Source organism: Galeopterus variegatus, unplaced genomic scaffold (assembly GCF_000696425.1).
Source record: "Galeopterus variegatus unplaced genomic scaffold, G_variegatus-3.0.2 Scaffold901, whole genome shotgun sequence".
Taxonomy (NCBI): domain Eukaryota; kingdom Metazoa; phylum Chordata; class Mammalia; order Dermoptera; family Cynocephalidae; genus Galeopterus; species Galeopterus variegatus.
The window spans coordinates 350,610-374,374 of NW_007727012.1; the positions used below are offsets into that span (position 1 = coordinate 350,610).

Below are 23,765 nucleotides of genomic sequence, written 5' to 3' on the forward strand. Positions count from 1 at the left end.
CTCACAATCACTACTAGTGCTCACAGTCTCTTGAAGTGGGCACTTTCATACTTCAATGGTTTTGCCCACCTTTTACTTTTGGAATGCCCTTCCTCTTCTTTCTTTGCTCATCTTGTGAACTCCAACTATCCTTCAATCACTCAGATCAACTGTCATCTCTGCTGCCCTGCTAACTACAACCCCCCCCAGAACTCCAACTATCCTTCAATCACTCAGATCAACTGTCATCTCTGCTGCCCTGCTAACTACACCCCCCCCACACACACACACACATTTCCCTATTCCTAACTTTAATGAGGAGCACTTGGAGAAGAGAGGGCAGAGGTGTGAGTAATACTCTCATTAATGCTCTTCTGGTACTCTAGCCTATCTCTACTATAGCTCTAATTACACTGTATCATAATTTTTGTTTATGTGCCTGCCATATTGGGTAAAGTGTAAGCTTGTTGAAGACAAAGGCTTTGTCTTAGTCATGTTTTCCCCCCTAGTTCATAGCACAGTTCTTTGTACAGAGTAAGGGCTACATAAATATTGAATGTATGAAGTGGCATATGAGGACAGACATGTCTTTTAAGATGTTTTAAGTGTTCAGTGGACACTGCTTCACCCTCTCAAACAAAACCTTGAAAGCCACTCTCACGGAACACTTCTTTCTTAGAAAAGAAAAATTATATAATGATCAATTTTTTTCTGCGTCACCCTTTTTCGAAAGTTTATTTCTTACCAAAGCAAAATTAACACTATCATTAATAAATATTTATTAAAAATACATTGCCAGTTGTCTTGGAAAATTTTAAGGTTAAGAATTTTCATTTTAGGGAACCAAATAATTTACTTTTACTTAATGTTCAAACAAGTGTTAACAGTAGCAAGAGCATTGCTGAACTGCTGTAGCATTCCACACCACTAGTGGCAAATGAGGTTATCTCTTGAGAAGTTTTCAGATTCAGTACACATATGTCTGAGTTCATATTTTCAAAATTAAGGAATAGTAATATCTTTGGTTATGTGTACATGCTCCGAAGCCTCATCCTTCAAATATTATTAATATAGATTTGGTAATAGTTTAGACGTGGTATATTAATTTGTACTAAGTAAATCTTTTGAAGTAATTTCTTTTTTCCAAAAAAATTAGAGGTAATCTATTGGAAACACACTTTTTCCAGGAAAAAAAGCAAGTAAGTAAAATAATTGTTGTATTAAAAATATCTTATTGGTTTCAGTCAATTCTAAATTTGTGACAATAGCATGGGTTGAAATGAGGATAATTTCTGCTATATGAGGTAAAGTTTTACAAAGTAAATTAAGTATCAACAAGTTTTTAAAAAAATATATAAATAAGGGGAACAATAAATAATGGAACAAACATCTTCAAATTGTGTGAAAAGCATAAGTACACATTACACACACATTTAATTCATTAAAGTCAGGCCACCACTCAGAGGCTGGTGAGTCATCACACGAGACCAGCGCATAGCCTCAGTGGAGACTGGTCAGGAATACAGAACTGCAGGGGGTGCAGTTTGCTGAAAAGACTCAGGCCCAGAACAGAGTTGCCAGACAACTCAGGTGTACCAGACCTCACGAGACCCAGAAGTACATACAAGGTCAACAATTAAAACCTCAGCTGCACAAAAAGCCTTCCCCTGGGAATCAGCAGAAAAGCAGCAATTTAGCTCAACCACAGGGCTCACATGCTGGTCCCCACAGTAAGTTCCCCTATTTTAGAAGTAAGCAAAGGACAACAAATTAGTTCTGGTGCAGAGTTTAAGTGGTGGGAACAGCAAATAATCCAGCACAGAACTGAAAACAAAAAACAAAATACCCACAGATAAGAGAAAAAGTTTGATATTAACTAGTAAAGGTCTCACATCACCAAAGAACACTTATAAAACCTAAAAGGACCAGAAGCATGCTGGGTTCCCAAGCCAGGAAAGTGGGGGGCTGAGGGCTTCAGCCATACCCCCTAACATCTGTACCCAGCCAAGTGATGACCCAGCTGCTGCTGGAAGCCCCCTGGTCTCCCCTGCCAGAATGGGGGGGGGGATGGGCCTCGATCATGCTCTTCCTCCTTCCCGCTCTTCTCACCCTATTTCCCCTCCCATTTCCCTTCTCCTTCTGCCCCTCAACTGCTCTGCTACACCTTAGAATGAGGCATGGAGCCAGGGGAAGCGGGGGGGGGGGGGGGGGGATGGGCCTCGATCATGCTCTTCCTCCTTCCCGCTCTTCTCACCCTATTTCCCCTCCCATTTCCCTTCTCCTTCTGCCCCTCAACTGCTCTGCTACACCTTAGAATGAGGCATGGAGCCAGGGGAAGCCAAACCCAGCTGCAACTAGGCAAGCTGTCAGCATCTCCCTAGGCCCAGCTGGGCGCCTGAGGCATGGAGCCATGGGAGGGCGAACCCAGCCGCAACCAAGTAAAGAGCACACCAAAAACACCATTTTCATGCAGGTAGCCCACTACAGCCACCACAATTGCCATCGCTGCCACAGAAGTGGCTAGTCTGTATAGCAGCAGTCACAGCCATCATGCAGACGGCATACCAGACTCTCAACTGCATTAACGCAAGGAGAGTCACCAGCGGAGACCAAAAAACAGAGGACCTCTCTCTCCACAAAGCACACTCCAGAGTAATAGAAGAAGAATCTGGTTTACAATAATAGGGGAGGACTTCATTACATCTATCTCAGTACTGGATAGATCATCTAGGCAACAAACCAACAGAGGAACAGTTAATTTGTCAGATGGAGAGAACGAAATTATGGTTATTAGAGGGGGGAGGGGAAAGGGGAGAGACTGGATAAGGGGCATAATGAATAAGTCTGATTTGTAACAATGAATATGCTAATAAAAATAAATTTCTGTCCATAATCAAAAAATTAAAAATCACTAAAGAAGAGTAAGAAAAATAAAAATTAAAAAAATAAGTCTTTCTACAGCACTACGCTGAATGTTAGTTATTAGAAGTTTTTTTGTTTTGTTTTGTTTTGTTGGTGGCTGGCCAGCATGGAGATCTGAACCTGTGACCTTGGTGTTACAAGGCTGTGCTCTAACCAACTGAGCTAGCCAGCCCTTAATTATTAGAGGTTTTTTTAAAAAGGACAAAAAGTTTCCCAAGTTATAAACATAAGACCTAATGAAATTATCTAGCTACGTGCAGGTTTGCAAAGAAAACGCTCACACACCCCTGTTGATAATAGCACTAATGGAGCCAATATATAGTGTATATATTAGTCCTTAGATTACAACTCTTAATCCAGGTATTAAAGAGTTTATATGTCCCACAGTAGTTTGGCCCTCTGTACATAATAAGCCAGTTAAAAAATACCTGTTATCAATGAAAATATGTCCTAACCTCCTGCTTAAATGCCATGGATACAGACAGTAAAAAGAATATTAAGGTATTTTACGATATCCAGTTACTCCATTAACTCAATTGTACTATGATTGTTTTTGAGACTCCTCTCCAAGTCCAAACATGTCAGGCTTGCTTTCCAGCCTTTCAAGTTGGGACTTATATTAAAAAACAGTGCCAAGCAACAAGTTGAAGTAAAACATAAAGCCTTCATAAAAATGATTACAGGAGTTAAAATTGATTGTAAATATCTTCCTCATCAACATGTCAAGTAGTAAAACCAAAAATTTTCGTTGAACTTATAGTTTATATTGTTATAATTTCTTTTTAACCCATAGATTACTTGAAAGTATATATATTAATTTTTAAATGTATTGGTTTTTTCTAGTTATTGTTTTGTTATTGATATTTAAATTAATTGCACTCTAGGTAAAGAGCCCACCAAAATTTGTTGAAAACTTGCTTTGAAGCTAGGATGTTGTCTCTTTTTATAAAGAAGTGAATTCTTCAGTTGTATAACATGTATTTTAGGAGGTCAAAATTATTAATTAGCTCTTTAAACCTTACTGATTTTTAAGTCTGCCTATTCCACCAATTATGGAGAGAGATATGTTATAATTGCCCACTATAATATAGAATATTTTTTTCTCCTTCTAGTTCTTTCAAAAGTTTGCTTTGTATATTTTGAGAATATGTTATTAGGTAAATGTAAACTTTAAAGTTATCTTCCTGTTGAACTGAACCTCTTCTCAAGATGAAATGACCAGCTTTGTATATAACTAGTAGTGCATTTAGCCTTAAAACCTATTATATTTGATATTAATATGGCTACATTGGTTATATTTTGGTTATTATTTTCATGGTAAATCTTTTTTTGGTCTTTTAATTTCAACCTTTCATATATCTATATTTTAGATGTGTATAGCTGGATTTTTTTTAAAAAATCCAGACTGATAATCTCTGTCTTTAACTGCAGCATTTAGCTCATTTAGATTTAATATAATTACTAATTATTTGAATTTAAAATTACCATATTATTTCATGTTTTTCATTTGTCTCAGCTACTCCATACTTATTTTTCCCTTTTTGGGCCTTTTAGTGAATTATTTTTAAAAATCTATCCTCTATTCTCTCTTCTAGTTTGGAAATTATACATTTTGTTTCTACTCTTTTAGTGGTTGCCCTAAAACTTACAACTTGCTTACTTAACCAATCAATGTCTAATGAGCAGTCAATATCTTTATCCTACTTCTCAATAACACCTTGAATATACTACCATAATTATCCACCCCCAGCTCATATATTATTGTTGTCATATATTTTAATTCATTTACTTTATCCCATCAAGAAATGTTGTTTTATATTGTCAATGTTTGCTTAGATTTATCCACATATTTGTCATTATGTGATCGTTCTTGAATTCCTGATCTTCTATGAATATTTTTCTTTTGCCTAAATTACATGTTTTAGAATTTCCTTTAGCAAGGGTCTACTGGTGTCAAATTTAGTTTTGTGGGAAAATCTTTACTTTTGTCTTCATCCTTGAAAGATATTTTCACTGGACATACAATTCTAGGCTGGCAGTTATTTTCTTTCACCATGTGGAAAATATCATTGAACTGTCTTCTGACTTCCGTTTTTGCTGTTGACAAATCAGCAGTGTTCCTTTAAAGATATTCTGACTTCTTCCTACCTTTGGGATTATTTAAAGATCTTACCTTTGTCTGTCTGTCTGTCTGTCTATCTATCTATCATTTTCTGAAATTTCACCATCAGGTCTCTGGATTTGGATTTCTTTTATCCTGACTGGGGATTTGCTAGGCTTCTTTAATCAGCAGACCATAGCTTTCATCAGTTTTGAATAATTATCTCTACAGATATATTTGCTCTACTCTCTCTCTCTTCTCCTTCACAGTGTCTAATAAAAATTATGTTACACCTTACTCTATCCTTCAGGTTTGTTTTTTATTTTTTATAACAAGAATTTTCAAAGGTAGAATATTGACATAACCACCACCCAGCTTCAAAAGTTACTTTTTCCAATCTTGTTTTGTCATTCTCTCCAAATACTACACCCACCCATTTTTCTTCCAGAGTATTTTAAAGCAAATCCTCAAATCCTATCCTTTCAACAATAAATAATTCAGTACATATTTTTAAAAGATAAGTACATTTAAAATCTATAATTTCTCGTTCCCCCCTCTTCCATTTTTGCCAAGCTATTCATTTGTTGACTGAATCCAGTCATTTGTCCTGGAGGATTTCCTATATTCTGTTTTGGCTGACTGCATCTTCATGGTATCATTTAACATATTTCTCTACTTCTTGTAAATGGTTAGTTATTATACTTGGTGGCTTGACTAGATCCCAGTCTAATTCTTTGGCAAGAGTACTTTATAGGTAGTTCTATGTACTTCCTATTGCAATACATCACAAGGCACAAAATGACTAGTTGTCCAACTCTTTTTTTTTTTTTTCCCCCTTCTACTTCTTGTAAATGGTTAGTTATTATACTTGGTGGCTTGACTAGATCCCAGTCTAATTCTTTGGCAAGAGTACTTTATAGGTAGTTCTATGTACTTCCTATTGCAATACATCACAAGGCACAAAATGACTAGTTGTCCAACTCTTTTTTTTTTTCTTTTTTCGTGCCCGGCAACGGATTGCAACCCTCAGTGTCGCGCCCACACTGGACCGGGACCGGCTACGGGATCGCAACCCTCGGTGTTGCTCCCGCACCTCGCTCAGCCAGTGAGCGGCCGGTCTGTATGTGGGATCCGAACCCTCGGCGGGAGCGCCACTGCGCTTCCCAAGCAGCACACTGTAGCAGTGCGCCACCAGGCCGGCCCGTCCAACTCTTAATGACATTAAGATTGATCAGTACAGTTAACTTTTGTCAGCCTGATCTATTCATGTATTTTATAAAACCTTCCTGCTAATGGTTTTAGCAGCCATGCTGATTATTGCTAGATCCATTATTTCAGTAAGGATTATAGAGTAGTGAGTTTCCTAATGACATAATTCTTTCTGCATTTCATAGCTGGAATTCTTCTATGAGAAAGCACTTTCCCTCATCAACTACTTAATTATCGTGAAATATAGTTTATAAAGTAAAGTCAGGATAAATACTGATTGTTTTCCTTTATTTTTCAATTTACAGAATAGTGAGTTGGTGCCCTAGCACACTCCAAAGGCAACTTTTTTGGTATTATCATTATGAATTTTAATATATTTGTTGCATTTCAATCCTTTGTAGATATTTATTCTTTTTTAATTCTGTAAACATATCTCCAGCATTTAATGCTACAAAAACACCAGATATTAAAACCTTTTTCTTTGTAGGTAATCTGCCTTTGAAATTCAAAAGTACTATCAGAATATGTTTAGTTTGGATCTCATTCCATTCATCTTGTCTGGTATTTGTGAGCCTTTATAACCTAAAGCTCAAGTCTTTCTCCAGTTCATGTAAATTCTCTTCTATTTCTTTGATAAATGTTCTCATCTCTACAACCCCTATTACAAACATAGTGAATCTCCTGACTCTAACCTTTATTTTTTTTCTCCCACAATTTTAATCTCTTAATCTTTTTACTTTCAATTCTAAAGAGAATTTTTCAAGTCTGTCTTCTAATTCATTAATTTGATGTTCTGCAATATATTTATCAGCTGTTTGTAATTTTAAAATTTTTAAATTACATTCTTTCATATTCATGAATTCTTCCCTATTCTTAAATCATTAGTTTTTACCATTTTTTGGAAAATTTTCAAACCTATAGAAAAGGTATAAATACAATATAATAAAAATTCATTTATTTTTAAATCAAGATTCACTCATGATTAACTTTTACCTCGGATCATTATTTTTGGTGACTATTGGCTCTTGTTTCATTTATTAACGGGATGTCCAGTCAAATCACACTAAGAAAATTAATTAGTTAAGAGTTTTTTGAAAAACTTTTGTTTTTGTGGTAGGTTTTATAGGTCATTTGTTCTGATGGCTAAGATTGGTCACCTTTTATTGCCCTTTTTTATTTTGGTGTATGTGTAAGATTTAAAGAGGCACTCACTTTTAGGTTCATACATGGCACTGACAGTGAATGTCTCCTTAAGAAAGAGGCACGTATTGCCCAAATTTATGGAGACACTAGCTCTTTGATTTGTGTAAGTGCCAAGTTTGTATTTGCATGACCTCAGAAGTTATTGGCTCCTTAAATTTTGATCCTAGTTGTCCCTCTTGTCTCACCTTAGTCCTGCCTCTGCTGTGCATTCACTTGTGGGTCTTTCCATATTTTTTTGTTTTTGTTTGCTTATTTGTTATTCTCACAGAGTAAGGTACTGGGAGTTTAGAAGAGTCTGTCACAGTGTGTATTAATCTGTTCAAATACTTCACAAACATTCCTCTTCCTCATGCAGTAAAAGGGTGAGGTAATCAGTGCTTCCTTCACATTTATCATCAATAATATACCCAAAAGTGGTCCTGCCAATACACAGCAATAGCACTCAGTTTGCCATTTGTTGCTAACTGCTTAGTATTTATAATGCATTTAGGAAATAAGCCAAGTGAGTCATTCTTTATCTTAAGTACACAAATAAGCCATTTACTTTATTTAGGTTATTTTCCTATGTGGGAGAATTTTTGTCTTCATAAAGAAAAAATAGTAATTCCACCCTCAATTGGAAACTGTAACAGGCACCTTAATTCAGTTACTTCAGAATATGTTGATACAAAAGAGCAACCTTTCAAAATCACACTTAATCACAAATTTATTTTAAAAGGCAGGCTTTTTTTTTCCTTTTTGTCTTTTTTTGTGACCGGTAATGGGATCGCAACCCTCGGTGTCGCGCCCGTACCGCGACCGGCTATGGGATCGCAACCCTCGGTGTCGCACCCGCACCGCGCTCAACCAGTGAGCAGACCGGTCTCTATATGGGATCCGAACCCTCGGCGGGAGCGCCGCCGCGCTCCCAAGCGCCGCACTCTACCGAGTGCGCCACTGGGCCAGCCCAAAGGCAGGCTTTCTAATCAGGATTTAAAAACACACACACAAACCAACAAAATTTAACATTTCTATTTTTCCCACTGAACGCAGTGAGAAAAATCAGGATGCAGACTCTTAGAGGTGTTCTTGATGCTAGGGTTGCTGGTTTTCAATTTGCAAAGACCTATAAGTGAGTTATTGCTGCTAAACATTTATCTGTCAGATTTGCCCCATCTGAGCACTAGCTGCCAAGAGTGCAAGATTTCAGGAGGCATTCACTGTCAGAGTAGTGCAGATACTGAGTCTGAACTTGCACTAACCTAAGAGAGTGCCTCCTTAAATTTTGTGCCCTAGGAGTCTCTCTTGCCTCACCCTAGTTAGTGCCCTGTACTGCACACATCCAAATGTATTTTAGAATTGGTATCACATGTATCAAGGTAAAAAAGAAAAAAAAATGTTTCTCAATTTCCTCACCAGTAATTCTATAAATTAACAAATCTCTTCAGACATGATTATATAAATGTAGAGAGCTGATCTTGAAGAAAACAGTATTTGGCCTTGGTAGCTTGGGTTGTTCATGGGGTATTTTTGTTTGTTTATGGCTTCTTTGCATTCTACTCTACTGTTCTAGACTGCTTTCTTTTTTTTTCTTTTTTTTTTTTTTGGTGGCTGGCCAGTATGTCCAGTTAGCAATCTTCTAACTGCTTCCTAATATCCATTCTACTTTTCTTCTTTAGCAATAGAACCCTTTCTTTTTAGCTGGGTAACAAAATTGCCCAGAATAAAGACTCAGGTTTTAGCTTCTCTTGCTAGAGATAGGTGTCGCTATTTTTTTGTCCCTTCCTTTTCGTTGACTAGACTAGGGCAACGTTGTGCCACAAGGCAGAAGTCTATGCTGAGAATGGCGACACAGCAAAATAGGAGGCTAGGTCCTTTATCACTCTGTGAACCTACTGTATCAACACTGAACCTTCGACATTTTTAAAGACAGGAATAAATTTCTCTTTTAATTTAAGCTGTTATTTGAGGCTTTCTATTGCCCACAGACAATCCTAATTCCAACTAAAATTCCATTAACCAGAAATTCATTTAATTAATAAGATTTTTAAGAATAACAATTCTAGGAGGGCCCACATATATATTAAGGAAATGTAGTTGATTCAGTGTAATTGGTTCTTAATCTTTGGCTATAGTTAGCCACACCAAAAGAAAGGTAGCTTTGTGTGGTGGAGATAAGAAATTCCAGAACATAAACTGTTTTCCAGGAAAAAAACAGGCCTAACTAAATTATCATTAAAAAGGTAAAAGATTGAATGCACTCCAGAGAGAGACGCAGATACATTGAGGCTAATTCCCATTTGTTCCTAAGACCCAGCTTGTATCCTCTGCCTAGGGTTCTGCAAAATATCTGTGTCTTTATAACAAGTTATCCTTTTTGTTTAAGCAAAAAAAATGCAAGTACATGTCTTGTTTCTGCTACTCATAACTAAAAGAGTACTAAACCAATACAACTTGATATATATGGAAGCATTCCATCTATTCAATAGTACTGAGAAACAGGGTATCCCAGTACCTAAGTTTTATAAGTAACATGAGCTTAACTTTTTCCCTGCTAGCTGTCATCAAATATAGCTTCTCACTTTATTTTAATTTTTTTTAAACTGTGTGTTTATTATTCTATTCAATTACATTTTGATTCTTGTTCTTTTTATGGTTTTCCTTGAAAGGTTTGAGACATTTTCAATTTACCTAGGAGGAAATTAACATGCTGATTGTATGCTTATTGTTTTTCAGCAGGAATGGCCCTTAGACACCATTCTACAGTTTTGCACAGACAAAAATGAAGTTAAGTTAAAGAACTTTCCAGAAGGAGGCCTTTACGTGCAAAAGCTGAAAAAGGTGTTTGTTTTGTGGTTTGAATTTGCTGGGACCAATCAGAACTGCTGGAAGCTACCTGATTTTGGTTCACTCTGCGCTTCCCATAATTTCTGCAGTCTACTCAAGTTAAAAAATATCCAAGTGAAAACCTTGTTTCTAGAAAAAAAGTTTCTACAAAAAGGAAACAATATGAGTGAAGGCTTGAGTTATTTAGTTAAGCCTTGAAATATAAATGGGGTTTTCACTTTTAGAGATAGAGCAGACGGACAACAGTATCACTGTCAATCACTGGAGTTCCATCAATTGGGATCTTTGAGGGATCCCTTCTCTACTTGACCAGGCTCACTTCATCATGGAATGTACAGTGGGGCTCTTCTCTATGCAATCATGAAAGTGTAAAAGTGTAAGTTTAATTTACTTTAATTCTTTATTGTCATTGATAGTTGGTTGTTTATATTGTGATTCTTATGGTATTGGGTATATAGTGTTTAATCATATACTTTAGCAGATGTATCTGGCAACAATTTCATTTATGTCCCTAAGCTCTTTCTTACCATTTGAATTGTATTTCATACTAAGTTGTATGAGTTATATTGAGGAGTTACCATATTCAGAGTTACATATTTGTTAACTTATAGTCACGGTAACTAAATGGTGGTCAGCCACAATGAGCCTAATTTATTTTATTTTATTGGATGGTTATGTGTTTAATGTCAGGTTACTTCTCTAAACATTGGTCATTTTTCCAAAGTTGTTTTAAAAAGTATTGTGGTCTTCTCATTTTACAAATACAGAAATCAGTGGTCTGAAGTGTGAAGTTGATGTGGATTTATGACACTGAGGGGTGCTTAGCTGCCATCAGGGTCAGTCTTAATTTTATTTTGCAATGTAAGTGCACACTTATTATCACGTTGTTTAAATTCTAGTCTTGGTTCTCTTTCATAAATTTTCTTTAAAATAAGTAGTTTCAGGTTACAGGTGGGGAAATTAATCACCCAGCTAAGCACTTGTCATTTTATGACAGTGAATGCTCTCCCAACCCTACAGTAAGTTGCCATCGAGCACAGTCTGGTATTTTGTTACACAGACAATTGTGGTGTAGTGTTATTATTTGACTAAAATTTGGGCCTATTTTTTTTAAAGGCTGTATTTAAATTATTGTCTCTTTTTCAACTTACAAATAAGGAAAACAAATGGCCCAGAAGCTGGTTTTTAAGCATCAAAAATCTTTAATAATTTTTTTTTTCCTTTTTGTCTTTTTTCGTGTCCAGCAACGGATCGCAACCCTCAGTGTCGCGCCCGTACTGGACCGGGACCGGCAACGGGATCGCAACCCTCGGTGTCACGCCCGCACCTCGCTCAGCCAGTGAGCGGGAACCGGTCTGTATGTGGGATCCGAACCCTCGGCGGGAGCGCCACCATGCTCCCAAGCGGCGCACTGTAGCAGTGCGCCACCGGGCCGGCCCCATAAAATCTTTAATAATTTTAATGGAACTTATATGATGTAAAGTTCATTTTCCTGCTTTCCTAAATAAGAGCATTGTATACTAAACATGATAAGACTCTTTCATGTTGATTCAAGGTTGCCAAAATGGTCAGTTATTTTACTAAGCTATAATAGCACAAAGTCTTCAGGAATTACAGATATATAGGTCTATTCCTATGATGAGTAAGTCCCATACTACTGTGCTTTCTTAGCTGCCATTTGTCATTTTTTATCACTGTCAGTATGACACTGATTCTAATCTACTGCCTTATCTCATACATAATTATGTAGTTGGCAGTTTCCAATTTCTTTTTTTTTTTTTGGTTTGGCAATGGTCCACTTTTTTTTCAAGTGAAATCTTATATAAACTCATATATGAGGGTGCTTCAAAAAGTTCATGCAAAGATTCATATTATCTTTTAATTTTATTTTTCCACGAACTTTTTGAAGTGCCCTTGTATAAAATGACTGAATGTGGATTTGTGCTGTGGAAGTAAAACAGGGGTTCCAGAGCCCTACTGCCAAGCCTCTACCACCTGGTCTCCAGTGCAGAACAGCAAAAAGTCACCTGATGGAACCCCAGGCCACCATCTAACAGTTTAATACCACTGGTCTAGCCTAAGAGTGACTTCTATTCTGAGGGATAACATCATCTTGTATAAATCATATACAGAAGGCAACAAAAAAAAGATACACAACCCCATTACCCACCTCTATTAGTATAACAAATACTCAAGTACAATAGGTATAAGGTTCGACAATTCAAACAAAAAAGAAAGATAAAAAATGAAAAGAAACGTGTTCCTCAATGTTCTGCATACCCTCCACCTTACCAAGACCATTCTCCTTAAAGGTAATCCCTATTAAGTTACTTGTTTTTCCTTCCACAATGTATATGAGCATGTATGTCTATGTGTATATGTGTGAACAGGTTTTTAAAATAAAATTTTATACACACAGACGTAATCATGCTATACTCTTGTTATGCACTTCTTTTAAATTTAATAATTTATCATCAGTCTTCAATTTTTCTGTTGTGTTTCACCTGTGTGTCATCCCAACTACCTTCTGGATCAACAAAAGGTTACTGTAGATACTGTGCTTCTACTGACTGTGTCTGAGCATAATAAGGCATTTTCAAGAGGAGTACGGTGGTAAAATGCTCGGCCTTTCCTATATACATCATTTATTCTACAATGCATCTGCAATAAAACATTATCCTCAAAATAATGTATAAAATAGCTATTCACAGAGCTATTACATACTTCACTGCAAGAAAACTTAATCACCATGTAAACAATGATTCTATGGAAAAATATATTTATAATTCCAACTCAGAACCAGAAATACCTCTCTAGAGGTAGAATGGCACAGTGGGAAAGGTGTGGGTTTTACATGCAGAAGACCTGAATTTTAATCCTGGCACTGTCACTACTAGTTTTATCACTTTGAGCAAATTACTTAACTAAGGTTCAGTTTCTCATATGTAAAACAGAGATAATGGTATCTATTTCTCAGGTTGCTCTGTGGATCAAATGAGGTACTAGAACATTGATCTACATACAGCAGGCACTGTTAAATTCCTTTCCATTCCCCTACAGAAGGATAAGGAATTCTTGATTAGCTTCAAACTCCTAATGGACTAAAGAGGGCCGGGAGTAGGCAGTGAGGAACTAGAGATTTGGAGAGATAAGAGACAGATTTGGGTATTCTTTATGGTCAGAATGGATAAGGAACTTACATAGCTTCTTTACTCTGGCTAGAGCCCCAGTCACTGTCTTTATTTTTAAACTGAAGGGAATTGGAATTGGCCATTTCCTTTGCTTTTTGTGTCTACCATTTGCTCCTTTCATTTAGAGTTTTCCTCCCTCTTTCCCTAGCCAACTGGTGAGATGAACTTATTCCTAGTTCCTCTCCCTAAAATCACGGGGGGAAAAAAACCCATAAACCTGATATAAAAACAAACACCTGGAGCTTGACTTTAGAATGGCAGAATGAGGACTTCAGTGAATTCACGCTCCCTCTAAAACAACAAAAATACAGGTAAACAAAATCAACTTCAGAACTCTGGCACTTAACAAAAACCACAAAATAAACTGAAAAAGTGAAGAGAAACTACTGAACTTCAATGCCTTTGAGAAAAACAGTAGCCCAGGCACCTGAGACGGAGTTTGGTTCCAGTTTCACACAACCAATGAAAATGCCATGTTCCAATCTTCTCTCTACTGGTAGGAGTGGGGGGGGTGGAAAGGGGACCTGCCTGTGACCTTTCCTTTATCCCTCTGAGATCAAGTTCTTATTTTTACCATAACTACCTGTGAGAATTAAAGAATCTAATATGGTAACAATAACAACATACCCATGAGTATATGGGCAAAAGTTATTTACCTAAAAAACTTGCTAAAACCAACATTCCTACCTTACACATAGAAGATACCATATTATTTGCAACCAAACCCCATTAATAGCTTCCAACTTTGTTCCAACAGTGTTTTACCTTTCCATGCAGTTATTATGTATTAAAATTTATTTAAAAAGCCAAAATTGTAACTTGAAATAAATCAAAGTGTCAATATTGAAATTCTTCAACAAAGCATTTTTCTGCACTGAGCCTTAATCTTTCCAGTACTTTTGTCAAAGGATGGTTTGTACTCCGTCCTATATGTTCCCCTATCCCTCAGGCCTAGCTTCTTTAAAACCAATCCTACGATTATAATGCCCTTCTTCCTCTGATTTCAAAACAGCATTTTAAAAACAAATCTTAAACCAAACAATACAATCCATACTGTACTGTAAACTTATGGGCTCTCAAACATATATACAGTGTTACAGTTTTGGATTTTACTTTCAAATCATCAAAAACAGCTAACTTTTTGGAGAAAAAGAGCAAACATTAATTAATACATGTTTTATTAAGAATAAAATCCTACCTTTGGAGAAGTACAGAGATTTCTTCCTGTAGATACAACTGTGTTTTCAATTACTCCTCCTGTCCTCAGTGAGAGGACTGGTGGGGCTGGGGCCCTTCTTTTTACTCTCCTTTCAGTTTCCAGTTCTTGAACTGGAGTTACCAAATTACTTGGAGGAGGAGCTGGTGTCGGTTCATAAAAAGGATTTGATCTAAATGAAAAGAAAAATGACTGTTAAATGTCTCTCAAAAAAAATGGCTTATTTTGGGCCGGCCCGGTGGCGCACTGCTACAGTGTGCCGCTTGGGAGCACAGCAGCGCTCCCGTCGAGGGTTCGGATCCCACATACAGACTGGTTCCCGCTCACTGGCTGAGCGAGGGGCGGGCGCAGCACCGAGGGTTGCAATCCCGTTGCCGGTCCCGGTCCGGTACGGGCGCGACACTGAGGGTTGCGGTCCGTTGCCGGACACAAAAAAAGACAAAAAAAAAAAAAGGCTTATTTCCATCTAAAATAATAAAACATGCACTGAAAACCATAATTTTTTTTTTTCCAAAATAAAACCCAAACCAGTGATAACCTACAATTTGGAAATAATGACTATTAATATTTTAGTTTACTTCTATCCAGAATTAAATAAAATTTTTCTCTTCTAAAAAATATTTTTTAATATAAAGTCACATAGCTCAAACTATTATATATAGGGAGTCTTAGAAAAACGTTAAATGTTAAAAATTGTAAATCCTGTATATTTTCCACACCCAAGGAAAAGGAAATAAGGTGTGACAATGCTGATGTATTTTCTTTTTTATGCTCCACCCCCATTTTTTTCCTTGCATTTCATCCCTTCTTCTATGTTAAATTCCTTTCTCATTAAGGAAAATCTTTTCATAGTTCATTCAGCAAGGTTCTGTTGACAGTAAATTCTCCCAGGCTTTGAAAATGTCTTTTTTTCAGCCTCACACTGAAATGATAGTTTAGCTTGGTAGCCAATTCTAGTTGTCAGTTACTCTATCTCAGCACTTTGAAGATATTAGCCCACCGTCAGCCTAATATTGCTCCTTTGTGAGTCATCCTTTACCTCTGATTGCTGTTAAGATCTTCTCTCTATTTCTGATTTTGAGCAATTTTACTGAGATGTGTCTAGGTGTAGATTTATTTTAAATTATCCTGTTTCAGACTCCTTGAATTTCCTGAGTCTGAAGATTCACATGTTTCATCAGTTCTGAAAAATTATCAGCCACCACCTCTTTATATGAAATGTCCAAAATAGTCAAATCCACAGAGACAGAAGTAGATTACTTGTAGCCAGGGGATGGTCGAAAGGGGTAACTGGGACTAACTGCTAATAGGTATGGGGTTTCTTTTTGTGTTGACAAAAATGTTCTGCTGTTGGATGGTGGTAACGGTTGTACAACACAATCAACATACTAAAAACCACTGAAATGTACATTTTAAGATGTGTAATTTAATGTTATGTGAAGTATATATCAATTAAAAAGGGCTATAAAAAAGAATGAACAAGAATAATGCCTACATATAGATATTATTGTGTTAGCACATCTCTCTACAATGACAAGTTATATATATAATGCTAATTAATATATTTAAACTATTCTTAAACAGTAGTTTAAGAAAAATTATTTAAGGAATTAACATAATTTCCACATTCTGTTGATTATCTATGATTTGAATAATCTATTTCAGGATTTTCCACATGATTCTGAATAAATAAGAATTATTTTTATCCTTGTACTGTATACTTGAAAAATAGATTGGTTATATCATAAACTCATTGTGAGCTTAAAGTTCATCAGTTGTATTAAGAAAGTGGAAAATTGGATAAAATAATTTTAAACATTATGTATTGTTTATAGAAGGCAATTCATCCAGGAAAATAAATTCTAGAAAGAAAGTCCAAAGTTGGTTAGAAACAGGATTAACATAGACATACTGGAAAAATAGTACAATATGAAGCAAGGGTATAGCAAAATCTATAGTCTTTTCTTCTCACCTTGAAAATCTATGTTTCTTTGGAAAAACAACTCAAATTTATTAAAAGGGGTATGTAGCTTCTGTGAATAAAATTCAATGAGAGGTTTCCTTGAGAAACTGACATACAATCATATCAGAAATGATTGCATGCTGGGCCTCAAAAGTCATTTCATAAATGTTCTGAAAGAAAATTATTGCTTTATCAGTTTTCATGTTTTGCTAAATAAATTAGAATAGCTGAACTATCCCCCAAACATAAGAAAACTGAGAAGCCCTTTCGGTTGTTAAGTGTAAAGGATATGTGCTAAAAGTAAAAAGCAGGGAAAGGCATATACTTTCTCTTGGTGCTGACAAATATGCTGGGGACTGAAGGTTGTTTTACATATCAGAGGACTCAATACTACTTTATTCGTGATAGTATTATGCAGAAGGATAGAAGAAGAGTTCGGTCATAAAGGAAGATGATATGATATTTTGGTCAAAATGGGAGATGAGTCATATAGGCTTCCCATTTGATGAAAGGTCATAAGTTTATTAATGAAGTAAAAACAAATTTTGGGAGATTTCTATTCCTTATATTGGATCTTCAAACTTTTGGAGAGAAAAGATGAAAACAAGTAATTAATAGAGTTCTTTCTGGACTTGCATGTTAACTGATGTTCAGTCTTTAGAACTTGTGTATGCATTCCTAAAAAAAAAAAAAAAAAACTGGAGTGTTTATAGGTTCCCTCTGGTAACCCCAGATGACTGAGCAATTTAGAACACTCTTTACTCATGGGAAACTTGTAAAGACTGTGACTTTCATGTGGAAAGAGAATGGTCAAAAGGAAACACCCAGTGATTCTGATTTTAGTTTTTATTAAGGCATTTTAAAAGTTTAAGCAAACATTAGATGTCTCTTTACTTTGTTAACAGGAGAGAACAGGGTGTGTGCATGTGTTGTGCAATACCCATGTATCTTAGAATAACTGAATGCTTGTACTTAAAGTTTGCATTAACATTCAAATGCTCTAGGTGTGTGGATATGACTCAGCACCTGCACCACCCATGAGAAATTTTATTTTGATCATACAATAGCTATCCCAAAGAAAATAAATACGATAACTTTAGCAAGAGTTGAGTCAACTTCTCAACCCCCAATATAGCTATTAATTAGTATTGAGATCTCAACCTGGGTTTGGAATCAGATGATTATTATGACATAACTCTAAGTACTTACGAAGGTTAGGACTTTTTTTAGGCTTTATCAAAACCTAGCCATACCCACGGAAACATGTAGCAACGTAACAGTGATTACATATGTGTTGCAAAATGGGAAAATGTTGAGAAATGTAGTTCCCGAGCAGTAGAAAACAGTCCTCACTCTTTCAAACAAAACTCTCAAAATACTGGGCCAGCCCCGTGGCTCACTCGGGAGAGTGCGGCGCTGGGAGCTCTGAGGCTGCAGGTTCGGACCCTATATAGGGATGGCCAGTGCGCTCACTGGCTGAGTGCAGTGCTGACCACACTGTGCCGAGGGTTGCAATCCCCTTACTGGTCAAAAAAAAAAAAAAAACTCTCAAAATATTTGTAGGTGGTCATTCTGTTCCTTAAGAAATTTATTTGCCATGTCAAACAGTCCCTGTGCCCTCAATCATTGCTCATTTAGTGTGGTTTTTGGACGCTTTAATGACTTTGTTGCTCTACTCTGTTAACACTCCAAATCATCAATGTCCCTTGTAAAATGCAGCACCTAGAGTAAAATAGTGCTCAAAATAGGAGCCGACCAATGCATTTTTTCTCCCTTCACTCAAAGCAATTACTCCCAACTTTCATGCATCAAAGGAACCTTTTTATTATTCTCTTCTCAATCCACATACCCCATATTTTTAAAGATTTTCGTATTAAACCGCATTTTTAAAGGAATAACTATTTTCACAAGATCTAAATAATGTTAATACACTTAAGTTCATGTATTTCCAAGGAAAGCAAAGACCCATATAGCCTCACTGCAAGTAAACATACAATTATTAATTATAACATACTTATTATATTTATTGCTAAATATTTTATAGATCTCTCCTGTCCCACAACAATTATTTATATCAAAGAGACCTAAAGGCCCAAGAATTCCAGGCTGGGAATCACTGATGTAACATATTTTCGTTAATAAAGTAAAAAATCGCTGTTCTTTTAAAACCAGCTTTAGTCGGGTATAATTGATATACAATAAATGGCCAATACATAAAAAGAGCAATTTGATGATTTCTTTTACATATATGCATACAAGTGTGAAACCATCACCACAATCAAGATGACAAATATTTCCATTCCCCCAAAATATTTCCTTGTGCCCCTTTTTAATCCCTTCCTCCCTCTGGCTCCACTCACAGGCAACTACTGATTTGCTTTCTCTCACTATAGATTGTTTGCATTTTCTAGAGTTTTAAATAAATGGTATCATACAATATGTATGGTATGTATGGTACAATATTTATGGTATCTTTTCTGGTCTGGCTCCTTTTCACTCATGATTTTTAGATTCATAAATGTAATTACACACATCAATAGTTTGTTCCTCTTCATTACTGAGTAGTATTCTATTGTACGAATATATCACAGTTTATCCATTTGCCTGCTGATGAACATTTGAGTTGTTCCCATATTTAGTCATTATAATAAATAAAGCAGTTAAAATATTACGGAAAAGTCTTTTTTGTGAACAAATGCTTTTATTTCTCTTGGGTGAACACCTAGAAATGGAATGGCTGGGTCGAATGAGTGTATATGTTTAATTTTTTTAAAGACTGCCAAACTTTTCTAAAATGGCTGTACGTACCATTTAGAACTCTGAGAGGTCCATGAGAGTTCCAGTGTCTATATACATCCTTGACAATATTTGGTATAGTCCATTTTTGAAATTTTAGCCATTCGAATATGTAAGTAGTAGTACCTTACTGTGGTTTGAATTTGTATTTCCTTGATAATTAATAAAGTTGAGCATCTTTTCATGTGTTTATCGACCATTCTTATATCTTCTTTTATGAAATGTCTGTTCGAATCTTTTCCCCCTTTCTTACTGGTGAGTTAAAAGAGTGCTTTACATATTCCAGATATAAGTCTTTGCCAGATATGTGTATTGAAAATAATTTCTGCCATACTGTGACTTGCCTTTTCATTTTTGTAAGGGTTTTATAAAGAGAAAAAGGTTTTAATTTTGATGAAGGACACATTAACCATATTTTTTCTTTGATCCTTTGTGCTTTTTGCATTCTATTTAAGAAAGCTTTGCCTAATCCAAGGTCACTAAGATTTTATCCTGTGCTTTTTCTAGAAGTTTCAATGTTTTAGTTCTTATTTTTAGGTGTGTGATCTGTTTTAGTTAAATTTTATATATGGTGGGAGGTAAGAATTGTAGTTCTTTTTTGTTAAGGGAGAGGCATATGAACATTGTTCTAGCACCATTTGGTGAAAAGATTACCCTTTCTCAATTGACTCCCATTGCTAGCTTTATCAAAAATCAATTGGCAACACATGTATGGATGTATTTCTGAATCTTTTCCACTTACCTATAGTCTATCTTTAAGCCAATAAATATTACAACGTCTTGGTTAATGAGTCTTAAAATCAGGGAGCATAAATACTCAAATTTTGTTCTTTTTCGATATTGTTTTGGCTCTTTTAGGGCCCTTCCATTTCCATATACATTTTTTTAATTGCTTATCAGTTATCATAAAAAAGCATGCTAAAATTTTGATCAGGATAGCACTGAATATATAGATCAATTGTAAAGAATTTATATCTTTGAATCCATGGCCATAGTATTTCTCTCCATTGATTTCATTCTGTAATTACTCTCAGCAATATTCTGTTGTTTTCAATTTATAGTTATTTCATCTTTGTTCAAGTTCATCCCTTTTTTGTTTGGTTTTTGTTTTGGATTCTCTTGTGAATGGTAGTTTTAAAATGCCATTTCTGATTGTTCATTGTTACTGAATACAACTGAATTTGTATATTGATCTTGTATCCCAAAACAAAACCTTGCTAAATTTACTTTTTAGGTCTAGTAGCCTTTTTGAAGATAACTCACTATTTTCTATATAAATGATATGTCATGTGTGAAAAAACAGTTTATCTTCAAGTAACATTACGTGTCAGAAGCTTAAAACAGTATCCTTCAATTTCCCCACTCTCGGCCATTATACTACTTCTGTCACACATTTTACTTCTACATATGTTATAAAACCTGATACATTATAATTTAAGCCTTAAACAATTATCTTTTGAAGAGATTTTTTAAAATAAGTGTTTTATATATACTAATATATTTGCCATTTCCTGTTTTCTTCGTTCCTTTGTGCACATCCAAATTTCCAGTGGTATCATTTTCCTCCCGCCAGAAGAACTTCTTTTGAACATTCTTTGTAGAGCAAATCTGATGATAAAGAATTCTTTCAACTTTTTGAATGCAAGAAATTTTTGTGTTCTGATTTTATATCCTGCAATTTTGCACATCTGAAAAAGTCCATTATTTTGTTTTTGGTTTTGTTTTTCTTTTTCTTTTTTGGCTGGGAATAAAAATTGGTGTTGACAGGTTTTTGTTGTTTTCTTTTCTTTCAGTACTTTTAAGAACATTGCCTGTCTTTTGGCTTAAATTGTTTTTGTTGAGAAGGCTTGCTATGGTTTTATTCATGTTTCCTGTGCTTGGGGTTAAATCAGCTTCTTAGACCTGGAGGTTCATATACATTTTTTTAATTTCTAAAACTTTTGGCCATTATTTCTTCAAACATTTTTTCTGTCCCTTTCACACTCTCCCCTCTCCTTCTAGAAGTCCAGTTATACACATGGTAGCCACTTGAAGTTGCCCTACGGCTCACTGATCCTCTGTTCATTTTCTTCCCCCTTTGTTTCAATCTAGATAGTTTCTATTGCTATGTCATTAGGTTCACTAATATTTCCTTCTGCGGTATCTAACGTGGGGTTAATCCCATACAGTGTATTTTTCATCTCAGACGTTTTACTTCTCATCTCTAATAAATTCAATTTGGACATTTTTTACACACGTTTTCTTCATTCATATCCTCCACACTCATGTTTTCCTCCTTCTTGAATATCTGGAGTATATCTATAATAGTTATTTTACCACACTTTATTAATTTCATCATCTGTCCCATTTCTGCATCCATGTATAAATGATTAAGTTCTTTCCTCATAATTGGTTAGATTTTCCTGCTTCTTTACATGCCTGGTAAAATTTTGATTAGCTGTCAGACAGTGGGAATTTTATGCTTCAGGTGCTGGATTTTTTGCTACTGCCTTAAATAATTTAGAGCTTTGTGTGGGATGTAGTTAAGTTACTTGGAGCCTTGCCTATAAGTTTTGTTAGGCAGGCCCAGAACAGTCTTTAGTCTAGGGCTAATTTGCCCCAATACTGAGGTAATACCCTTCTGAGGACTCTACTCGATGTCTCATGTGTTAGGAAGTCTTCCCTCTCTGGCTGGTGGGAACACAAACTATTCATCATCCTGGACGAACTCCAGGGATTGTTCTGTCACATGAATGCTCTGATCAAAACTCAGCTAAAGACTCAAGAGGAACCTTCTACAGATTTCTGAAATCTATGAGTAGCTCTCTTCTCTCTAGTACTCTGTCCACAAATTTTTGCCACCTCGGTATCCCCAAAGTCCAAACTCTATCACCTCAATTCAAGGAGATTACTGGGAACTTCTTGGGTTTTCCCTCCCTGAACTGTAGTTGGAAACTCTCTCCCATAAATAAGGTTAGATAACTTCAGGGTTCACTTTCTTTGTTTCTGTTTTCTCAGGAATCACTGTCCTGTGCTGCTTATGTCCAATGCCTGAAAACCATTGCTTTATACATTTTATTCCATTTTTCAGTTAAGATAAGAGGCTAAATTAAATTCAGTCTGTATAAGTCCATCATGGCTGGAAATGAAAGTTTTGTTGCTACTTTTTAAACACACTCAGGACCATGGTTTTGGCCACATAGGTTGTACACTGTACAACTCCAAATTACGATGTGAATATATCCCCTTTTATATCCCCACCCTAGATTGAGCAAAATGGCAGCTCCACTAACACTGTCTATTCATATTAAACTTGTGATAAACCATAATTTATAAATGTTATGATCTCATTGTTTGGCATTTGAACAAGTCTTTTAACCAAATTAATATCATAATGATTATTTGGTTCCCACAACAGACCTATAATGTAGTTGAAGTGTAATGCCTACAGTGTTCAATTAAAAACTTCTACCTACTATTTATAACATGGTTTCTGTGAGAAAGCACAAGAATTCCAACCAGAGATTCCAGAAACATATCTCCCTCATTTGTTAGTTTAGGGTACACATACACCCACATGGAAGAAAGTGGGAAAATAAGCATTAGGACTATAAAAATTCAGATGGGGAATGAGTTAGATACTGACTTATAAACGAATATCAACATTTTTACCCATCTAAAGGTATATTACAGAAGGGTCTCTTTAGTTAATACAGAGACTGATTTGTGATGATAGCAAAATAAAAAGTACTTACTCATCCAACTCTTCTTCAGTTTTAGAACTATCAGCATAAAGGTACTTGCTCATGTCCACAGGTCTTATATTTTTTCTTTTTGTAGACTGGGGAGGAGAATCCTTTATAGTTATAAAAGTTTCTGGCTCATCAAATGGGTTCAAATACTGTGGAGTCTGCATCTCCTTAAAGGGATTATAACTGTTATTATAGAAAGATTCTTCTGGTTTTTCAGGTGAAGCTGTTTCAGTGATTGGTTCTATAAAGCAATAGCAAAAGATGAATTGAATCAAATTAATACTATACGATATTTTCCTATATTTTTTGTGTTTTCAAAAATATGCAATCTTAAACTAATAAACTCTATGGGGCTGAGAGAGTGCAAGGCAATAATGAAACAAGAATACATTTTAGAGGTGCTAAGGAATCCTGAAGTTCAGAAGAAGTGATATTTAAGATCTCTGTTGACTTCTCCAGGAGTGCTGTTCCCAAAAATGGCATCTTTGGATTGTTAATGTATCTTGAAAGTCATTGGAGTCTCTAATAATATTAGCATTATGGTAGGCCAATTTGGGAAATTTTAATGACTTCTCCAGGAGTGCTGTTCCCAAAAATGGCATCTTTGGATTGTTAATGTATCTTGAAA

The 23,765-nt window shown here is 35.7% G+C and overlaps 1 protein-coding gene across 1 annotated transcript in view; it reads right to left on the reverse strand.

The window, feature by feature from the left end:
* The window catches only part of EHBP1 (EH domain binding protein 1), a 291,263-nt gene that overhangs the window by 176,196 nt on the left and 91,302 nt on the right, over nt 1-23,765 (reverse strand). The window contains exons 6-7 of the mRNA XM_008573309.1: nt 23,141-23,378; nt 14,630-14,819 (exon numbers count right to left, since the gene is read on the reverse strand). Coding sequence (XP_008571531.1) covers nt 14,630-14,819; nt 23,141-23,378 — 428 coding nt within the window. The remainder of the gene's footprint in view (nt 1-14,629; nt 14,820-23,140; nt 23,379-23,765) is intronic.